The sequence below is a fragment of the Tribolium castaneum genome, chromosome 1 (genome assembly GCF_031307605.1).
Source record: "Tribolium castaneum strain GA2 chromosome 1, icTriCast1.1, whole genome shotgun sequence".
NCBI classification, from domain to species: domain Eukaryota; kingdom Metazoa; phylum Arthropoda; class Insecta; order Coleoptera; family Tenebrionidae; genus Tribolium; species Tribolium castaneum.
Window position 1 is genome coordinate 15,498,981 of NC_087394.1, and position 19,649 is coordinate 15,518,629.

Sequence of the window (19,649 nt, forward strand, 5' to 3'; positions counted from 1 at the left end):
AATTGCTCTGGTGTGTAATGTGTGTACTTACAAATCCCGGAAAACTGGCACACACCATTACTCAGGAACCTTCTACAGGGTGTCTTCTCACATTCTTCCTTTAAGATTGTTCGAAGATCTAGACACAACTGAGCGAATCACAAAACATTCCACAAAATACTTTACCTCTGTGAAGCTCATAGTGCAAATTTCTCAATTTGATGTGATATGAACTCTGTAAGTGCTTTTTTCGGGCATCTAAATCGTCAATAAAGGACTTGTCACAATAATCGCAATAGTATCGTCTACGCATCTTTAAGTTTTTTATTAATTAAAGGTTTTAAACAATGACACAAGATTAATATTCGATCTCTTGGTTTTGACAAGTTGACAACACAAACGTCACAAACCAGTCAAATCCTTGTCACAGAATAACAGGTTTTGTCCTTGTCACATTACAAACATGTGAGATATTTTCCTTCCAAACACATGCGTGCGCATTCTGAAATTGTCACGTGATCTTGTATTACGGGTGGTATAAAATAAAATCATGAAGAGTAGCTAAATAAAACGTCAACAAGTGTCCTAGTAGCAAACAGGAATCTGTGAGGACTGTTTTTCGTTAATAAACCAAATAGTAGTTATTTTAATTTATATTTTAATAAGCGGTAACTATTAAGCTAAAAAGATACACCAACAAAAAGAAAATAAACTATATACTTAACAGTATTTATTTTTTTTTGGTGGCGCCATCTATCCGCTGGTAGCTCAAAGTAGCCCTATCTCAAGTTTTTCACACTAAACTGTTACGAATATGATTACGTTATCTTTCTGTTTCTATCTTTATCTTACTCAATCGTAACATGACAACGTGAGCGTATGTCGAGTGGTAGAACACAACACAAGCACGAAGTTCGTGCACCTAAAATTTTTCTGTTTACAATTCACTTTTAGATCTAGCAGCAGTGTAGTCCGAGTGTGATGTGTTTGTTTTGTGAATAAATGACAATCGAGGCGTTCTAAACTACTTGATGAAATAAATAATTATGAATTGTAAAGTGTTTACAAGCTATTAAAGTGTTCGTTTTCACTGCTGGAATTAAACTTTAGGTATGTAAATAAACAAATAACACCAACACTAGTAAAAATTAGGAAAATAGGGAAGAGAGTAGACTTTTAAACAATTTTGTGGTTTGCCCTTAAATGAAACTAACAGAATGAATGTGTTTTTTGTGGTAAATATGCTGTATTCATTCATTATTTGGGACAAAATGATGTGTAATGCCCGAAATAGTTTTTGAAACTGCCACGCACAACAAAAGATTTAAAACTCGGGCCTGTGGGAGGGAAAATCCTGAATTTTGACTAAATTCGTTGTTGTTTTCTTAAAACTCAACTAACAGGGAAATAGTCAAGAGTGCCCTGCAATTTTTGAACAGTCAGTCATAAATCTTGTTTAAATTCTGTTTTTTTTCTTGATATTTTTCCTGATTTTTATTTATATTCTATAAAAGTACCTACTGTATCTTGGAAAAAATATCGTAAGTTTAAAAACTTGTTAAGAAGAGGGCTGTGAATTTTTATTTATCTATAGTTAAATTTACCAGTTTTTTTGAACACGTACCTTGAGTGAATTAGTATCCATTAACCTAATCATTTCCAGAACAAAAAATCAAATTGACAATATTATTGGTAATAATGTAACAATCTATGCAAGATGTTGAAATTTTTTCAACACCCTTGACCACGTGTTTTTGACTCGCACGGTATAATTATATTCAAAAAATAAAATTTTTATGTATTTTTTGAATCAAAAATCTACGGAAACTCTTGAAGTAGCAATCTAAATTCGATTGTAAATTATATTAAAAAAATGCATTCTCTAAACCACGTGGCCTTGACATCAGATAACTTGGAGGCGTGAAGGTAAAAAAATATCTCCTGTTGCATAATTATCTATTGTCATTTGAGTTAATTTTTTGCTGCGAAAATTCAAATTAATGTTTTTATTTTACAAAGTGTGTACACATGTTTTGTGTTAATTTACCTTAAAAATATTTGGTACGTGAAATTGGAAACCAAATAAATAATTTAGTAACATAGTACATTATACGTTTCTAAAGTGAAGAGAATTTGTCGTTTTGTTCTTTGTTGGATTTCTTTCTACTTTATGTAGAAAAATAATACAAAATTTCATTTGAGCAACTGATCTGGTTTGTAAGACAACATTTTCAACATTTTTTGATATTTACTTGCAAAACAGTGTTTCCAGAATTTTTTCTTGTCGTATGTTTAATGTTTGAAATGATGGATTCTTATATTATATTATAACTGTTATAAATTACTCATGCACTTCAAAAAAATTTAGGTAATGTAATTTATACAATGTGTTTTTAAATTATTCTCATCTAGTTAATTTTGAAATTGGTTTACATGTAAAAAAATTTGTGCCGCTCTGCTCATTTGAATCCTCTGTCAATAAATGTCAAATCTGTCAGTTGAGAAATTCAATCAATTTCTTTTAAAAATTTTGTTAAAATGCAAGTAAATTGTTACACTGTGCAAGAAAACACTTTTATTGTCGAAACTTATTTTCGAATTGGAGACTTAATAAATGGTGATATTCGCCTATCATTAGTTATATGAAGTAGTATTTTCTGATTTTACATGAGAAATTCACAGACGACCAGATGACAATCATTTAAAAACACATTGTACCTGCAATGAGAGATCTACAATTTTATCAATCTTATTTAAAAAAATAATTTGGTAAAATGCGATGTTGGTGTTTTTATAGTTTTGAAACAGCTATTACATTGCATTTATGACAAAAGGAGCTAATCTCAGTGACTTTTGACATAAACAGGTCGATTCGAGGGAGGAGTTCAAAACCAACATTTTAGCTTTCAATCCGTAGTCACTAAAGGAATCGGAAAAATTGTATTTTTTTCACGGTTAGATAAGTTTTTTTCTAACTTTTCAAAGATGTTTGAAAGTTGAGACGTCCTGTATAGGTATGCGTCTACAATTACACGATTTGTGTGGGTATAATAAATTACCACGTAACTATTATCTAGGGTATAAATGCAATAAAAATGTATGTTACGTAAGATCTTAATGAAGAATGAAATGTAATGTATTGTAAGCTAATTCGATTCACAATTTACGACATACGAGTATGTAGTAGTCTAAAAACGGTCATGACATTTTTGTTACAGCAAGAAAAAAATAATTCCAAATTCCAATGAAGGTACGAAGTGTCAAAAATGGTTGTTCATCAAGTCATCTATGAAATTTGAACGCAATGTGTCGCTTGATTTAAATTGTAAATGCCGTCAAAGTGACAGATCCGTCAGAATCATGCAAAAGGCTTCGAATCCAAAAACGAAAGAATACTTAACAACAAAAATCACGGAAATATAAACAAAAATCAAGACAAACCTTAGCCTTGGAAGAACTTTGCCGAAAAATGCAAAAAAGTGAATAAAAAGCTAATAAACTACAATAGTCATTTGAAAGAAACGGCATTTTGAATTTAAATTTCGTAGTTAACTTGATGAACAACCATTTTTGAACACATTGTAGTATTTTTGATTTTCAATTTAATACCTATTATCACTTCTTTTGCCTCACTAAAAGGTGGATATAAATTAAAGATTTCTTTTTCCGTCTTTTAATATTCAACAATCGGCTTGTGTGTGTATTATATTTTAATTCAAGATCTTCTTGGAATATCTATTTACTTTTATGAGGTAATGCATATTTTCAGCGTGAAGTATGCATTATTTGCAAACAAATAACACAAATAAATCATATTTTTCTAATTGAGCACGAACCTCATTCGAAGAGGGCAGTGGATTCGATTTTATTAAATAATGATGTTATCCACGCTAAAAGACCCATTTAAAATTGATTGATGACTCAGGATATCCATAACAAATAGATTCAGTTGCAAAGAATGCGTGTTAATATTGGAATTGGTCAGTGATTCTTATCTAAAAATTCAGGTAAGTTCACCTCAGTAAATGATTCATCATCTGTTCCAATAAATTCCAAAGTTTTAAATAAGAATTCGTCACTCCCTATCGGCGTTATTGACATATTTTATCCGGATTTATTGATGTTACAAAAACAATCCGTGAATTATTTTCTCTGATTAAATTGTTTAAGAAAATGTAAGAAAGGTAGGAATTCACCCTTTTGAAAAAAGTAGGTACGTACCAATGTGATACAAATGTATTATCATAAATAAAATCTTATTTAGAAAAACAATCGGAAAGCTTTGTAGTCAAACAGTCAGTAATTTGAATTTTGGAATTCATTCTTATTACCTCTGTTATAATTAATTATGAATCACCGATTTAGTCCGATGAGTAAATTGGGAAATTGGGATTTCCGTCGTAAATATTGTGAAGAGGCAAATTGGAATCTAAATAATAATTAGGAATACGGGTATAATTTAATTAAATAACATAACAGGCGCTAACCGTTTTTGATCATGTGAAGATTTATGTGAAGAAGTGACAACTATTTAACAACAAGTATTTTACAACTATTTTGCTATGGTGGTAGACAAAATATTTTAATTATTAGATATTTGCTTGTCTAAATAAATTTATTCTTCGACACTATCAAAGTTTCCCGTTTTTTCTCCTGTGTAAAGCAGTTTTGACAACTGTTTGGCATTTTTTAATACAAAACGTCAGATTATTTTTAACAGATTTAAAGCAATTTTAAACCTTGTTGAGTCTAATTCGAAGACTAAAATGTTGTATTCACCTCGTTTTCGTGTAAATCGGTTCATTTATTTCACCTCGTGGATAACAAAATTGATAAACCACTCGTTTTCACTCGTGAAATAAAACGTCCGATTTACACTCAAGCTTGCTAAATAAATAACTTCAACACATTGAAAAATATTTATCTTTAATAACTACATATTTACAAAAAAATATGTTTCGAAAAGATTTGAGACTTATTCGTATTTCGAATAGTTTAGGTCGCTACTGTAGTAATAAGTTTCATGTATAAATAATTAAATTTTCTTATTAGTTTTATTTTCACTATAAACAGTAAATACCTAACTCACTTTTCACTTTTTTTGTTAACTTCTGCATGAAGTAATGTGATTTATAGTTGATTATGTTGTTTTTAATTGTTGTTAACTGTTTCAAAACTATACAAACGGCAACGTCGCATTTTACCAAATTATTTTTTTAAGTGAGATTGATAAAATTGTAAAATAGTTATTAGTGATTAGATCTCTCATTGAAACTATAAATTACATTAGCTATTAATTTTTTGAAGTGCTTGAATAATTTATAACAACTAATTTTGAGAGAAAATGCGACGTTGGCGTTTTATAGTTTTGAAACAGCTAATATTTTGGAATGACTCTGTGAATCTAATATTTAGAGAATTTGGTGTTTTTTATTTTTTCAATCCAACACCATTAATTCGTATTTGAAAAAAAGTTTGATTCTTCAAAGAATAAGGCACTTTTTCGTAGCTGTAGGTGTTTTTTTAGTTAGTTAACCTTAATTTGATTCATTTATAAAAATCTGTTTGTTTATGTGTTTATGTTGTATTTTATTACGAGAGCTATTCAGGGTACCACTATTGTACATTGTTATCTCATTGATTGGGAAATTCGAATTACAAAACCTATTGATTTTATGATAATTTACGTAACAGTTACCACTTTGGTGTGATATTTGTATTTAGCAAAATTATCCATTGAATAATATTAGTGGCCCAAATCTAAATTTATTCAAATTTTTGTAATATACAGATTACTCCAAAAATATTGGATCAACTATACTCTATGTTGAGACTACTTGACTTATTTTTCATTGTTTCCAAAAATAAAGGCTGTCCCAACGATCCGAAAAAGCTCGATAACTTGTTTATTATTAAAGATATTGACTTTTCCTTTTTTTTAGATTATGCTGCATGTTCCTAAAATATTGCGGTATATATACAGGATGTTCCAATATTAAAAAACAGTAAAGTTATGTTTTTTCAAATGGATCACCCTAAATTTTATTGCGTTTTGGACGTAGCTTTTAATACTGATGATTTTAATCTCAACTTGTATTGGTCGATTCTGCTTAGTTTTTGAAATAATTTGATTTTTTTGACATAAACACGTTCTATCAATTAAAAATGTATTACACAAAAACGGAGAATTGTAGAGAAATAAGACTTTCACCACTTTAAAGGGAAAAGTTCAAACTTAAATCTTAAAACAATTAGAAAAATTAAGAAGTTTGTTAAAAATTAAATAACTTGAAAAACTTAAATGGAACATCGTTTTTTTTTGTTCTTGCTTCTGAAAGATTATTCAGTTATCTATGTAAAAACAAAGTTTCAAATGCCTAAAGTTAATAACTAAAAAGATATTTCGCTTTAAAAGTTAATTTCAACAACAATGTACACTATGCATGAGCATTGTTGTTACCATAGTAAACCATATCATAACCATAGCAACTCCACCACAGAGCACTTGTTTGAGTTTATACGGGAATTTAAAAATTTGCTGTTAATTAACATGTTAGTTATTTCACAGTAATAAATGATAAAAGTGGCCTAAAAGTAATACTAAAGTTATTATTAGCAGAAAATTTCACTTTTTTACTACTGAAACTATAGTTAAATTTAATTTTTTTTAATCTTTAATGTTAAATATCTTTTGAGTAATCAGCAAAAGACATTTAACTGTTAATGTTTTTAAAGAGACAATTTAAAGGTCTTTTAGATGCAAAAATAAAAAATTCGGTATTCCATTTAAAATTTTTAAGTTATGCAACTTGCAACAAACCTCTTCATTTTTTTTTCTTCTTGATTGCAGTTTGCAGTAAGCTTGAAGTTTGAACTTCCTTCTTTAAAGTGGTGAAAGTTCTACTTTTCTGGGATTCTTAGCTTTAATATAATGATTTTTAAAAAAACCGTATTTTTGTCAAAAAAATCAAGTTATTTTAAAAACAAAGCAAAATCGACCAATACCAATTTAGCTTTAAAAACATCTGTGTTAAAAGCTACATCCAGAAGTGCAAAAAAAAAATTGTTCTATTTAAAAAAAAATAAGTTCGCGTTGTAGCTAATTTTAGAACCACCCGGTATACTTGCAAATAATTTTAACTGAGTCAGGGGGTTAGTATGTACGGCGTTCGTAAACAAAAGATTAACTTTCTAACATTTAAGGGTCAATAATGGACTTTTTCACATCGCTGGGATACCCTGTATACAAAATGTTTCAATTTATTGTTGGATCACCCTCGTATTACGTATACCTACATAATTATAATTAAACAAAAAAAAAATAAACATACGAATGCATACACTGCAAGTGCTGTTTTAAATTCTAATTTATGCAGTAATTAATAATTTTGTTATGAAGCCTGAGGCTATTTATTTAACACTCATTCAATGAATTTATTACTTCTGCGATCAGTCGCAAAACTAGTTAAACTTGGAATTTGCCTTAAATAGTGTTGAATTTTTTCCTCATTCCGTAAAAGTAATTAATTCATTTCGTTGTCGTACTTTTCATGATCATTGGTCGTCCAGTAGTTGATATTATAATGTTTATCTATTTACAACATTTTTAATGTCTTTGACGTCACCAAATCGTGTAGAATCCAAGATCATTTATAATGTTTTACTTCACATGTATACAAACAATAATTTATTCTTGTCTTCTTAGCAGTAAGACGAGCGTTTTAGGTGTGTACCGTTTGTTTATCATTTGATAATACCACTAAGCTTCTGGAATGTTCATGACTGATGAGGTAATACTAAACAATCATAGAGGATGCATACATATTTCACAAAATAATCCAAACAAACATTTTCGTTCGTTTTAACATGCAAATGATAAAGAAAGTAACAGCTATTTTGTTGCAAAACGTGCTTTGATTCTTAAACAAGTTACAAAAACTGTCTGAATTTCAATGGGAAAACACCTAAATAAAGCTTGAATCTTTATTATTAGTTAGACGAATAAACTCACATTGTAGCATTTCCGTTGTCGATATGCATGTTCACATTGTTCGTGGACCACCATATACGACCACTATAAAATGCATTTTTTACATTTTAATTCAATTCGTAACTTGGATTCATGAAATATGCACAAACAATCGTATCCGCTGACATAACTGTTATATTTTGTTAAAAATAATTCATAAAATGCAAATGTAGTTGACATCGTTTGGAGTAATTATTGTTGCTCAAGTAATTTGTTTTAAACCTTTCGAAAGATATTACTAGCTTTGGTCATTTAAAAGTAATTAAAATTAAGTACGTATCTACTTAGGTAATTTATTGTCGGCGATGTTCCACTTACAGGAAAGACATTAAACAAATAGTCGGACATAATTCTTACATTAAATAGGTAATACTGATAACTGATTGTGAAAAAAAGCACTGAAAGAATATTTATCTAAAATAATACCGTGTGTTCTGATCTGATTTTTAATGAAAATGTTCTGTGCAATTATTTAAGTTGGCAACATTTAATTTATAATGCTAGAATATAATTTGACATTTCTCAATTCTTTTTATCGCATGACTATGAATGAAAACGATAAAAATTCTGTTGGTAACAATGAATTATTATGCAAACGAATGACAGTGTTGCCTTTGTTGTCAAATTAATATTTCCGTTCTGTGGTCCTGTTCTTTACATTTTTCAATGGTTGCCAAATTATTTTCGAAGTCAGAGGCCACTTAGATTACAAATTTAATTTCATTTCTTTCTATTTCGCAACGTTGCCAGAAAATTAATTGTGTTTGATTTCATGCAGTTCAAGAATACTACTCAACACTTAATACATTTTTGTACTCATAGCTTTTATATAGTTATTTCCCACACGCTCCAACGGACTTTCCCGCACTGCGGTGTTTTTTACTTTTCAACAATAGCTAGGGACATTTAATAGGTTGGTATCACTATCGTTAAGATGGAAACGATAATTTTTTTATGAAAAGTGACAGTTCTTGTCAATTTGGTGATTGTTTGACCTGTTACCAACCCATCAGCAAAAAGAACTAAATTATCAAAAAATTGTAATTAAATTATTTTGTGTCTACAAACTGCTTGGAGTATTTGTTAAAAACTCAGGAACAACTTTCTTTGTTTCATAATCATAATACACTTCCGTTAATCATTATTTTTTCATTACTGAGGCAGATGTATCCTGTTTTGTAATTTGTACATGCATCTCCACACATGGATCACATAATAATACGAACCCTCAAAAACCCTAGTTTTTAAGCCAGAACAGCAGGTGACACGTTCATAGATTTTTCATAAAATTGTATTGACATGAGTGATATCACGTTTGTTATAGAGTTTTGTTTACTAAATACAGGGTGACTCAGCTAAGAAGACGACCCTGACTGACTTCAAACGTTGTTATACCACACATGATGTGTATATTTTGATTTATTTCTGAACTTCTAAGAATCATAAAATTTAAGTTCGCTTGCTTATTTTCTGTTTCTTGGGAATTCACACATATAGTGGGTGGGAAACGTCGAAGCAAATTAAAAAAAAGGAACACAATTTTTCGACCAGATTTAAAATTTAACACTTTTTGTCTTTTAACGATATTTTTTTAAATGGAAATTCCTACTTTTTTGACACTTTGTTAGACATCAAAATACAGGGTATTCCGTGGTTCTAATAATGATAGTCATTTGTATACAACCTAATCGATTAGGTACTGCCAACGAAAATATTTTCAAGTTGGTGACACTTCCGGTTATACCGGAAGTCGTTATCAACTTCCTTATTTTAAAAGGAAAGCTATATTTCTTAATGCGTTGTTGGGTTACTACAATTATTTTAAGGTAGTTTTCGTAAGCTTTCCCTATACCTAAATTTACTCGTTTACGAAATATTTAGGTTTTTTATTTTTGTTATTTGCACCTTCCAGTTAAAAATTCGATAACTCTGCCATTTTCAAAAATTCGGAAATACTTTTTAGCTCATTTGAAAGAGGAAGCCTTGGTCTTTCCGTTGGTGTTTTCTAATTTCTAAAAAAGAATAACAAACCTTAAATGTTTAAAGTTAAGTTTTCAGAACTTTAAGCACCCATAACTTAATTTTTGCAAATGAAATGCCACAAGTTTTATTTCATTGAATCGTAGAGAATTTAATTCTGCATCGATCTGTATTAGCATTCCCTATATTTATGTTTAATAGTTTTCAAGTTACAATAACTTTTTGTTGGGATTGAGAAATTTATTGGCCATAGGCCTTTTCTCATAGGTTGCCATGGAAACGGAGAAATAATGTGAGAAATTAAAGTTTTTTATTCTTCGACACTGTCAAAATTTCGGATTTTTCTCCTGTGTAAGACAGTTTTGACAACTGTTTGGCATTTCTCAGTACGAAACGTCAGGTTATTTTTAATAGATTTTAAGCAATTTTAAGCCTTGTTGAGTCTAATTCAAAGAATAAAATGTTGTATTCAACTTGTTTTCGTGTAAATCGGTTCATTTATTTCACCTCGTGGATGGTAAACCTCTCGTTATCACTCGAGGTTTAAAAATCCACTCGTGAAATAAAGCGTCCGATTTACATTCAAACTCGTCGAATAAATAACTATTAAACCAATCTTCAATGAATTTATTTTGTTTTCACAGGACGGACAACACAATTTTCAACAGAATTTGTCGTTTGTTTAATCACAAATGTTTTTATGGCATATTATGCAAAAATAGCTGTAATTAGTACGAAATTTTTTACTGTCAAAATAATCAACATAACTAAAATTATCACAAATGGGTATAGCGAATGCTAATACAGATCGATGCAGAAAAAAATTCTACTCCATCTAGAAAAATAAAAATTGGGACATCCCACTTGAAGAAATTAAGTTATGAGTACTTGAATTTGTCCAAACTTAACCTTAAAATTTTTGGGTTTATTAACTTCTTTTCCAATTTTAAACACACTGGAAAACAGATATAGGCTTTGTCTGTTAATTCTTCAAATATCTCTAAAACTAAGAGAGTTACCGATTTTTTAAGTGGCAGGTGCAAATCCAAAAATTTTCAAAAAATCGTAAATATCTCGAAAACGGTTAAACCTAGGTACAGGGAAAGCTATAAAAACTTCCTTAAAATAACTCAACTAAACCAAAAACGCAGTGAAAAACATATCTATTTTACTTAAATGATTTTTTTGGTGAAATTGTAAAGCTGTATGTTTTTTAGTATTAAAATGTAACATGAGATTGAAAATATAGGATTAGAGCAAGCTGTGCCTGCGAAATGTTAGTTAAATTTTAGTCGTTTATTTAAGGTCGGTATGCTGTCTTATGCTGGTTTTACACAACATATGTGGCTAAAGTTATACTTCACTTTCAAGGCTTGCTCTAATTGAGTGTATTTTTGATCTCATGTTATTTTGTTGGGTCACTTAATTTTTTTAATATTTGGTGTTCTCATTTCGACAGTTGATTTAAAAAAGCATATTGTCAAAATAAAATATTTAATAAACTTAATTCTATAATTTTGCCGCTCATTGCATACAGGGTTAGTCAATTATGGGTTATTTCTAAAATTTTCTTAGATGCAACTAATAATATGAATTCCAGCTGTTCAGATATGTAATTGTTAGAAAACTACAAAACTAATCCATAATTGCATTTTTCTGAGTATGAATTGTCATCTTTGTTTTGAAAGTTTTCTTAAAATTTCATTATGAACTGTGTGGTTATTGGAAAATTAAAAACAATTTTGATTCAATTAGTAATTATTTAAAAATAAAACGCAGCCAAGTGGTAAGTGTAATTAGTATTTTTAGTTACATCTGAGAAAATTTTAGAAATGAATTAATTCACAACTGATCCAGAATAACTCTTCCAATTAGCAATTTTGAATTTTATTTTTAAGTAATTATATCATTGGCGGACACTTCAAATAATTGCTCGGTTTAATGTCCAATATTTGTCAAACAAAACAATCAAAACCGTATCCTGTTGAAGCTTTGCAAACTTCTTAAAAAAATATCTTAAAATCTGTTATTAGGTTATTACCAATTGAAACAGTCATTCTGGCTAAACAAATGTGAAAAAAACTAAAAAATATCTGGTTCGTGGTAAGGTTGAGAACCAAATTTTTATTATAATTTCTTCTTAAATAATCTTCGTTGGAATTAATCCTTAATTTATTATACAGGATGGCCAAGCTTAGCTCCCATCTTCTGTAGCTCAGTTATTAGTAATATTAGTAAGTTGGACTAATATTTTGTAGTCGTTATTTATACTCTAGAATGTATTTCAGGATAATATTTTTGATTATACAGAGTATCCCAAAAAAGTATGATCTCATATTAATATTTATTTTAATGGCATGCTATAATTCTAGCTTCTTACATATCCCTAAAATTACTTAAAAATCGGTTTAGGGATTACTGTTAATAAAAACCAAAAATATCTGTTTTATACCTTTAGTTTTAAAAATAAATAAAAAATGGACACTTTCTTGATGACATTATTATTAGTACTTACGTCTTGAACAAGGTTTAAGAGACTTATTAATTAAGTTTGATTGATATGAATTATTTATTACAGGGTGTTTACAGTTTATTTTCAAATTTCTGAAACTTTAGAGCCTTTTATTTTGCTTATTTCAAATGGCAACCCATGTTCATTTTTATATCATTCGATGCAGAATTAAAAAAGGAACTTTTTTTCTTATTAATTGATATAAAAAGAAACCATGTTGAAACCATCTTTAATATGTATTCATTAAATTTCTGATTATAAATATTTAACAAAACGAATTTTCAACAAATAATGCCAAATGTGTTAGGATTTACGTTAGGGTTGTAATATGAAAAAAACGTTCGTTTTCTAATTCCCCATCGAATGGTATAAAAATAAATTTGAAATAAGCAAAATAAAAGGCACTAAAGTTTAAAAAGTAAATAAATAAATTGTAAACACCCTGTAGTAATTCAGTTCAACCAAACTTAATTAATAAGTCTGTTAAGATGTAATAATAATTTCATAAAGAAAGCACCGTTTCTATTTTTTATTAATTTTTAAAACTAAAGATGTAAAACTGATGTTTTTTTGGTTTTTATTTTTTTAATAGTAATCCCTGAACCGATTAAAAAAACTTTACAGACATGTAAGAAGCTACAAAGGCATCATAATGAACACTAAAAAATAATAGCATGCCATTAAAAGAATTATGTTGACGACATACTTTTTTGGGACACTCTGTATAGTCAAAAATATATATTTTCCTAAAATACATCCTAGCGTATAAATAACGATTATAAAATATTTTTAGTCCAACTTTACTAATAACTGAGTACAGAAGACGAGACTAAGCTGGGTCACTCTGTATAAAAATAAAAACTCCAAAAATTAAAGTTTGATGTTCAAAAAATCGGCGTTTTTATTTCTTTCCCAAGAAAAGCTGGAAGAAATATCGTAAAAACACATAATTGGGAACAGTTTTATGGATAATAAGCCTTCCGATGTATTAACCACCCTAGCAGTTGAATGTTATGGTGAGAAATGAGAACAGATGGTAGTTAACGACGATGATGTAATATCCAGACGCTCTCTCGATTAAATTAATCCGAATTGTCTCTTGTTAAAACCACTTGTGTCGAACTCACACTCGAACTTTACTATCACAATATCCATGCATCCGATATTTAGCAAAATAATTGCGACGTTGCATCCTAGATATAATCACAGCGAATTATGCATTTGCAGAGTTCCGAGTAATGAAAGTTAGATGAGATGTGATGAATTCATTGAATAATGTTACATAAATTCATCTCAAATGAGTTTTGCGAAATCATTATTTTTGCTATAGTTTTGGCAAGCGGGGCTTCAATTTTTATTGTTAACTTCCTGGCAAGTTTTCACTTCCATAAATAGTACCTACTTGAATTTTACAACCTTCACCCTCTTAGAAGAAAGTGAATTGTTTAGTCGAAGTATGCAAAACTACCTGAGTACTTGAACCAAAACTGGTATTTTATAATTGTTCACCCTCTCAAAAAGTACCTGCCGTTTACAGAGATGTCCGGCCTAAGTGGAACCGAATCTTCGCCGGAGTTATCAGACAGTGGAGGCAGAGCCCTGAAATTGCAAACCGACACACCACACTTGGTCAACATTGGGGGCGACAGACTCAGCACTTCGGTGACGCTTCACCCCATTCCTCAAGGTAGTGGTATAACTATTCAAAATTTGTTTATTTACGTAAAACGAGGTGGTTTTAACCCGTTTATTTATCCGAACTTTTACGCATTTCTGTGTGGGATATGCTTCTATTTTGGTGGGGAGTTCCGCACGTAGGTAACACATGTATATGTTTAAAACTGGAAAATGTCTGCATCCGCAGAAGGAAGCGTTTATTTTAAAAACGGAAAGAAACAAATCCCGCATTCGCCTTTGTCGCATAAACGGGATGACTGTTTTATTGCCGCTGAGTGACGCGACGGTTATGGAGATTTTTTTGTTTTTTAGGTCGGGTGACGTTAGGATGCGGTCCAGGTGTTGATATTCGAGTGCAAGGGACTGGAGTCCTGCCTTTGCATTGCCATATCGAAAATAGTGAAGGTGTTGTTACCATTTATCCGCTATCGGATAATCTCTCTGTTGATGGAGTGAAAATATCCAGACCCACTCGCCTATCTCAGGGTAAATATTTTTCAACACATTATCTCCTCTATTTAAGTTGTTTATTTTGTCAAGTTTTTTGGTGAAGTTTTTTAAAAATTTTTATTCCGTTTGTTTTTTTCCTTGAATTTTTGAACATTCACTCTATTGTATTTTAATATGTAACCTGCCATTTTGCCAAGAGTTACATTGCAACCAGTTAAAATCAAGGAGTTTTCAATAAATAAAAATTTACTATACGGGGTGAGTCTGCTAAAAGTATTTTTCACTATCACAAAACTAATAGTCGCACCGAATTCAGCGTTTGCTATTAAACACGTAATGTTTTTCTCTATGTATGTGATTTTTGTATAGTTTTTCTACCTTTCTTATAATTAAAATTAATTAATAAAAAATGTTAATATACTGCATGGCCAAGCTCATCTTGTCTTCTATAGCTCAGTTATTAGTAAAGTTGGACTTTTGATATTTTGTAGGCGTTATTTATACTTTAGAACGTATTTTTGATTATACAGAGTGTTCCAAAAAAGTGTGACGTCATACTTTTTTGAAAAAGTATGATGTAATAATAATATTTTTTCTAATGGCATGTTATTATTGTTTAGGATGCCTAAAAAAGTCCAACTTTACTAATAACTTAACTACAGAAGACGGCAGCTGAGCTGGGCCACACTGTACTGTATGTATTAATAAAATTAAAAATACGAAAATATTAGCTGTCTAAAAAGGATAAAAATAAATAATTTTTTAAGTAAGATTAATAAAATTACAGAATAGCTATTAATGATTAAATTTGTCATTAAAAGTATAAATTACACTACCTATTATTTTTTTTGAAGTGAATGAATAATTTATAACAGCTAATTGTGAGAGAGAAAATGCAACGTTGGCGTTTTTATAGTTTTGATACAGCTAATAGTTCTTATTAATTAATCGAAATTTTATGATTTTTAGTATTATTCCAAATCAACAATGTTTAAATTATGTTTTCGGAAAAAAATTCTTATAAAATAATGGCCTTTTTCTCTAAGTTTAAGTTTCGCTTCATTGTAACATTATTATTTTGCTGATTTGTGCAAACTTGTTTACCGGTATGTGGTAGAAAACAGCTGTTAGAATTTAACAACACATCCTAATAACCTCTGTTCTGTGTGATTTAAGATAAATGAATTTAAAAAAATGGCGATATTTGTTTATAACGAAATTTTATATTATGAAAATTATTAGGTATTAATATATTTCTGTAAGTGAGTGAACAGTGCGCTCTTTAGATACATACCGTGACGTCATAATGACCAACATACCGTGTTTGTTGGTATAAGATGCGGTACAAATCGAAACCCCTTTTTAACTTAACTGAAATCTTTAACAACCTATTTAATTTCTTTAAGTTATATTTAACTATATAGGATTGCATTATCAGACAGATTACGTAAGTTTGCAAAATTTTAATTTATGTGGACAACAGGCACTTTCAAATTTGGCTCGCAAAATATATAACAGACAACAAAGCAAGTTACTCGTACAAAAAAGCTTTTAAAATTAAAAACACAATTACGGTTACTTGAATTTTGAATTTCTACTTAATTATTTTGTAGGGTTACCGACATGTTTATAGGATTTTTTTTGACAGATCAACATTTAGGAATCGCTTATTCTCAGATAACACAAAAAATAACAATTTTTTGAACATCCTTACTAGAAATTAATTAATTATTTTTAATTATAAGGAATTGTAGAGAAATTAGTAAAAAAATCACAGGCGTAGAAAAATACGCAAAACATTTAATAGTTAACGCTGAATTCTGTGTGATTACTAGTTTTTTAGATATCATAAAAATATACTTTTTGTACTCATAGCGTTTAGATAACCCACACTGCGGTGTTTTTTACTTTGCAACAATAGCTTGGGACATTTAATATATTGGTATCGCTATCGTTCAGATGGAAACGGTTATTTTTTTACGCTAAGTGACAGATCTTGCCAAATTTTTGATTGTTTGTCCTCTTACAAACCCATTTGCAAAAAACACTAAATTATAAATAATATAAATTTTAATTTTTTTCGAGAGATTCGTTACAAAAAATATTGTACCTAACTTATTTGGAAAGCAATTTCCCATATTCGCACTTTATGCGAATGCACAAAGTGCTCATGTGGGAAATTGCACTCTCTAAACTCGTTAGGTTAATAACTATTTTTTGTTGGTAACATTTTAAGTCTTCTTTTTAATATCTGAATCCTAGATTATAAACACTATTTTAAAACACGTTTCCCATAGCAACGTGTTTTAAATTAAAATGTTCCAACAAAAAAAAATTGATAACACTCATAAGAAAAGTTCTCGGGTGTCTAGCTGTGCAACTCACATACACTCGTTGCATAACGACAGACCTCAAACTTTAAGCTTGTGTTTTTGCTTTCGTATTGTTATTACCTATTCAGTAAACTAACCCTGATTTGATTGAAAGTCGGATTGTTATTTTGTTTTTTAACGTTTTTTTTTACAACAAAGTGTGTGTGTTTTGTGAAACCTTATCAAAAATAAATCAGAAAGTCACACGTTAACTCTAAAAACTTTAAATACATTTGTTGGCTGAAAACTCAGGAAATTGTGCTAAACCGAGCCAAAAAGATATTAAATTAGTATGAAACCGAATTTTATTTTTCTCCTTTTTCGGTATTTTATCATAATTTTTAGCCAGAAACACCACAGTTTTACAAAATTTTATGGTGTTATCTTTGCCTTTTTCAATTGCCGAAAATCATGAAATTTTATCGAAAATTGCGTTGGTTTTTGCCTTTTTTCAGAATTTTTCAGGAGGTAGAAGGTGTATTTCGAAAAAATTTCCCAAATCATGTAATTCCTCTCAGAAGTTTGAGAACGTTGCTGAGCAGAAAGCTGATTAAACCGGAATTAAAGGTTACATAATTATTAGTTCCAAAAAACTCTTATTTTTGCTGTTCTCTTGATTTTTATCCAAACAAAACTTGAAAATCAAGCGTTAGTTTGTTGAAATAAAAATTCAGTTATCTCGCGAGTTTTTTTTAAATCTGATCAAAAATTACTAAAAAAGAAAATAGTGAAAACGCTTGTTTGGCTCCACACTTTTTATTGATCTCGTATAGAATTAAACTGCGAGCTAATTTATTATTGTACAGAATAATTATTTCTTTTATAAAAAAAACCTTCACTAAGAGAAAGGAGTTTATGATAGGTACTTAAAAATATTCGAAACAATTGGACAATTGGGCCACAAATCATTTTAAACAGATGTCTACTATTTAACAAAATTTAAGCTGTTCGTTAATGATAGGTCTGTTAGCGTATGTATGTTCTATTCAGTGATTTTACTACAGTTATATTGCATTGTATCTACTACTTTAATAACTATTGTGATGACAGTAAATATAGTCATTTAGTAACTAACTAACCACATCTGTTTTTTAGTGAATTTCCATTGTAGATTTCAAACTGAAACAAAACGAGAAAATGTAATGCGGTTTCTCAATTAATTATTTGCGTCTACTTAGTTAAATATAAACCCCAGAAATTTACCTTGAACCAAAATAATTACTTGCTCTATTAAATATTTTGATTTTTTACAAATTGTAAAATTAACAAACGGTTTGTTTTATATCAAACTATAATTTACAAAGACCTTGCAACGGACAAGTTATTTGTGAACTTTGTATCTATTATTATCCAATATTGCTATACGATTCCACAATGTAGGTCCACATTGTCTAAAAAATTGTTTTCCGCTTTAAAGCTGTGAAGGTTAAAAAATACACTAATTATAGACAACTTTTTTGGAGAAATTATCGATTTGAAAATGACACTTCTATTCAACGGAAGTCTAACTATAATTATATTGTAATTAACAGTTACCAAAGTCTTCATTGGTAACTAGAAATTAAAATTTGATACGTGTAGGAAGAAAATCACCGGAAAGGACAAATATCGATCTAGGAGTGATGTGTTTTGTTGTCTTTTATGATTGGTTGAACGTGGACATGTAGGAAGTAATCTTTCCTTTAGACCGGAACACCTGTGTATGATATTCAGGAGGTGCACTAACGGTTGAATGAGCTGTTGTTTACGTTTTGCAAGCATGACAATTGAATTTTATATTTTATTTTAAAATACAGGGTGGATTTTGAATTTTTATGTGCAAGGAGAGACTAGAAACCAATTATTTGTACAAATTAGACGTTTAACTAATTATTAGAACTCACGGGAATTCAGGAATATTATCATGAATCTCAGTTTTATTTTCAGTGCTTTATCTGTCTTATCAACAAATATTAACCCAAATTTAGTTCGAATAAATCTAGCTGTGATCTTAATACATGAATCACCTACATAAAAATATAAATAAACAATATTTATTTAAATAATTTAAAGATAAAGTATGTTTTTATTTTTATTTACTAATTTTCTTGTCAATTAACGCAAAATTGGTTTCCTCTACAGTCGATTGAATGTATGTTATTAAATGATTAATTAAGAGATTGTTTTAAACATAAACTGTCAATATAGACAAAGAAATTTTTAAATAAAATTTTAATTAAGCACTGAGTAACCCAGAAATACTATTTCAGTTGGTAGTACTTAAAACTGGCAAGGTTTCTCATTGTCTTGTTGACATTAAAAACAGATGGCAGAAGTTGATTTTTTTCATTGATTAAATAAATACCAGTTGACCGAAAGCAAATAACGTGGTGAAACCGAGGGGAAAACGTATTGGCAGCCCTGTCTCTCGACAGCTCCTTATGAAAATGTGCGTTAAGTTATTATTATTATTATTCATAAAGGTTGCCATCCTGCTGAGAAAACAATACGTGGTTATTGTTTTTTTTTCATTCTTAATTTATATACAGGGTGACCCAGGGGTGCGTAATCGGTCTATAACTTTTTTGTTACTTGAAATATTGTCATGCCGTTTTAAGTATCCGGTAGATCGACTTAAAGTCTACAAACGAAAAGTATGTTTATTATACAC

General features: G+C 29.6%; 1 protein-coding gene across 3 annotated transcripts in view; it reads left to right on the forward strand.

The window, feature by feature from the left end:
• Positions 1 to 848: 848 nt before the first annotated feature.
• The window catches only part of LOC660100 (uncharacterized protein), a 41,871-nt gene continuing 23,070 nt past the window's right edge, over positions 849 to 19,649 (forward strand). Inside the window, exons 1-3 of one of the 3 annotated variants that reach the window (XM_008193048.3) lie at positions 849 to 1,089; positions 14,038 to 14,190; positions 14,490 to 14,663. In XM_008193048.3, the coding sequence (XP_008191270.1) occupies positions 14,040 to 14,190; positions 14,490 to 14,663 (325 nt within the window). In that variant the 5' untranslated portion in view covers positions 849 to 1,089; positions 14,038 to 14,039. Of the gene's footprint in view, positions 1,090 to 14,021; positions 14,191 to 14,489; positions 14,664 to 19,649 lie in introns of those variants that run through there. The other 2 variants (XM_966360.4, XM_015978278.1) reach the window with 2 other exon arrangements.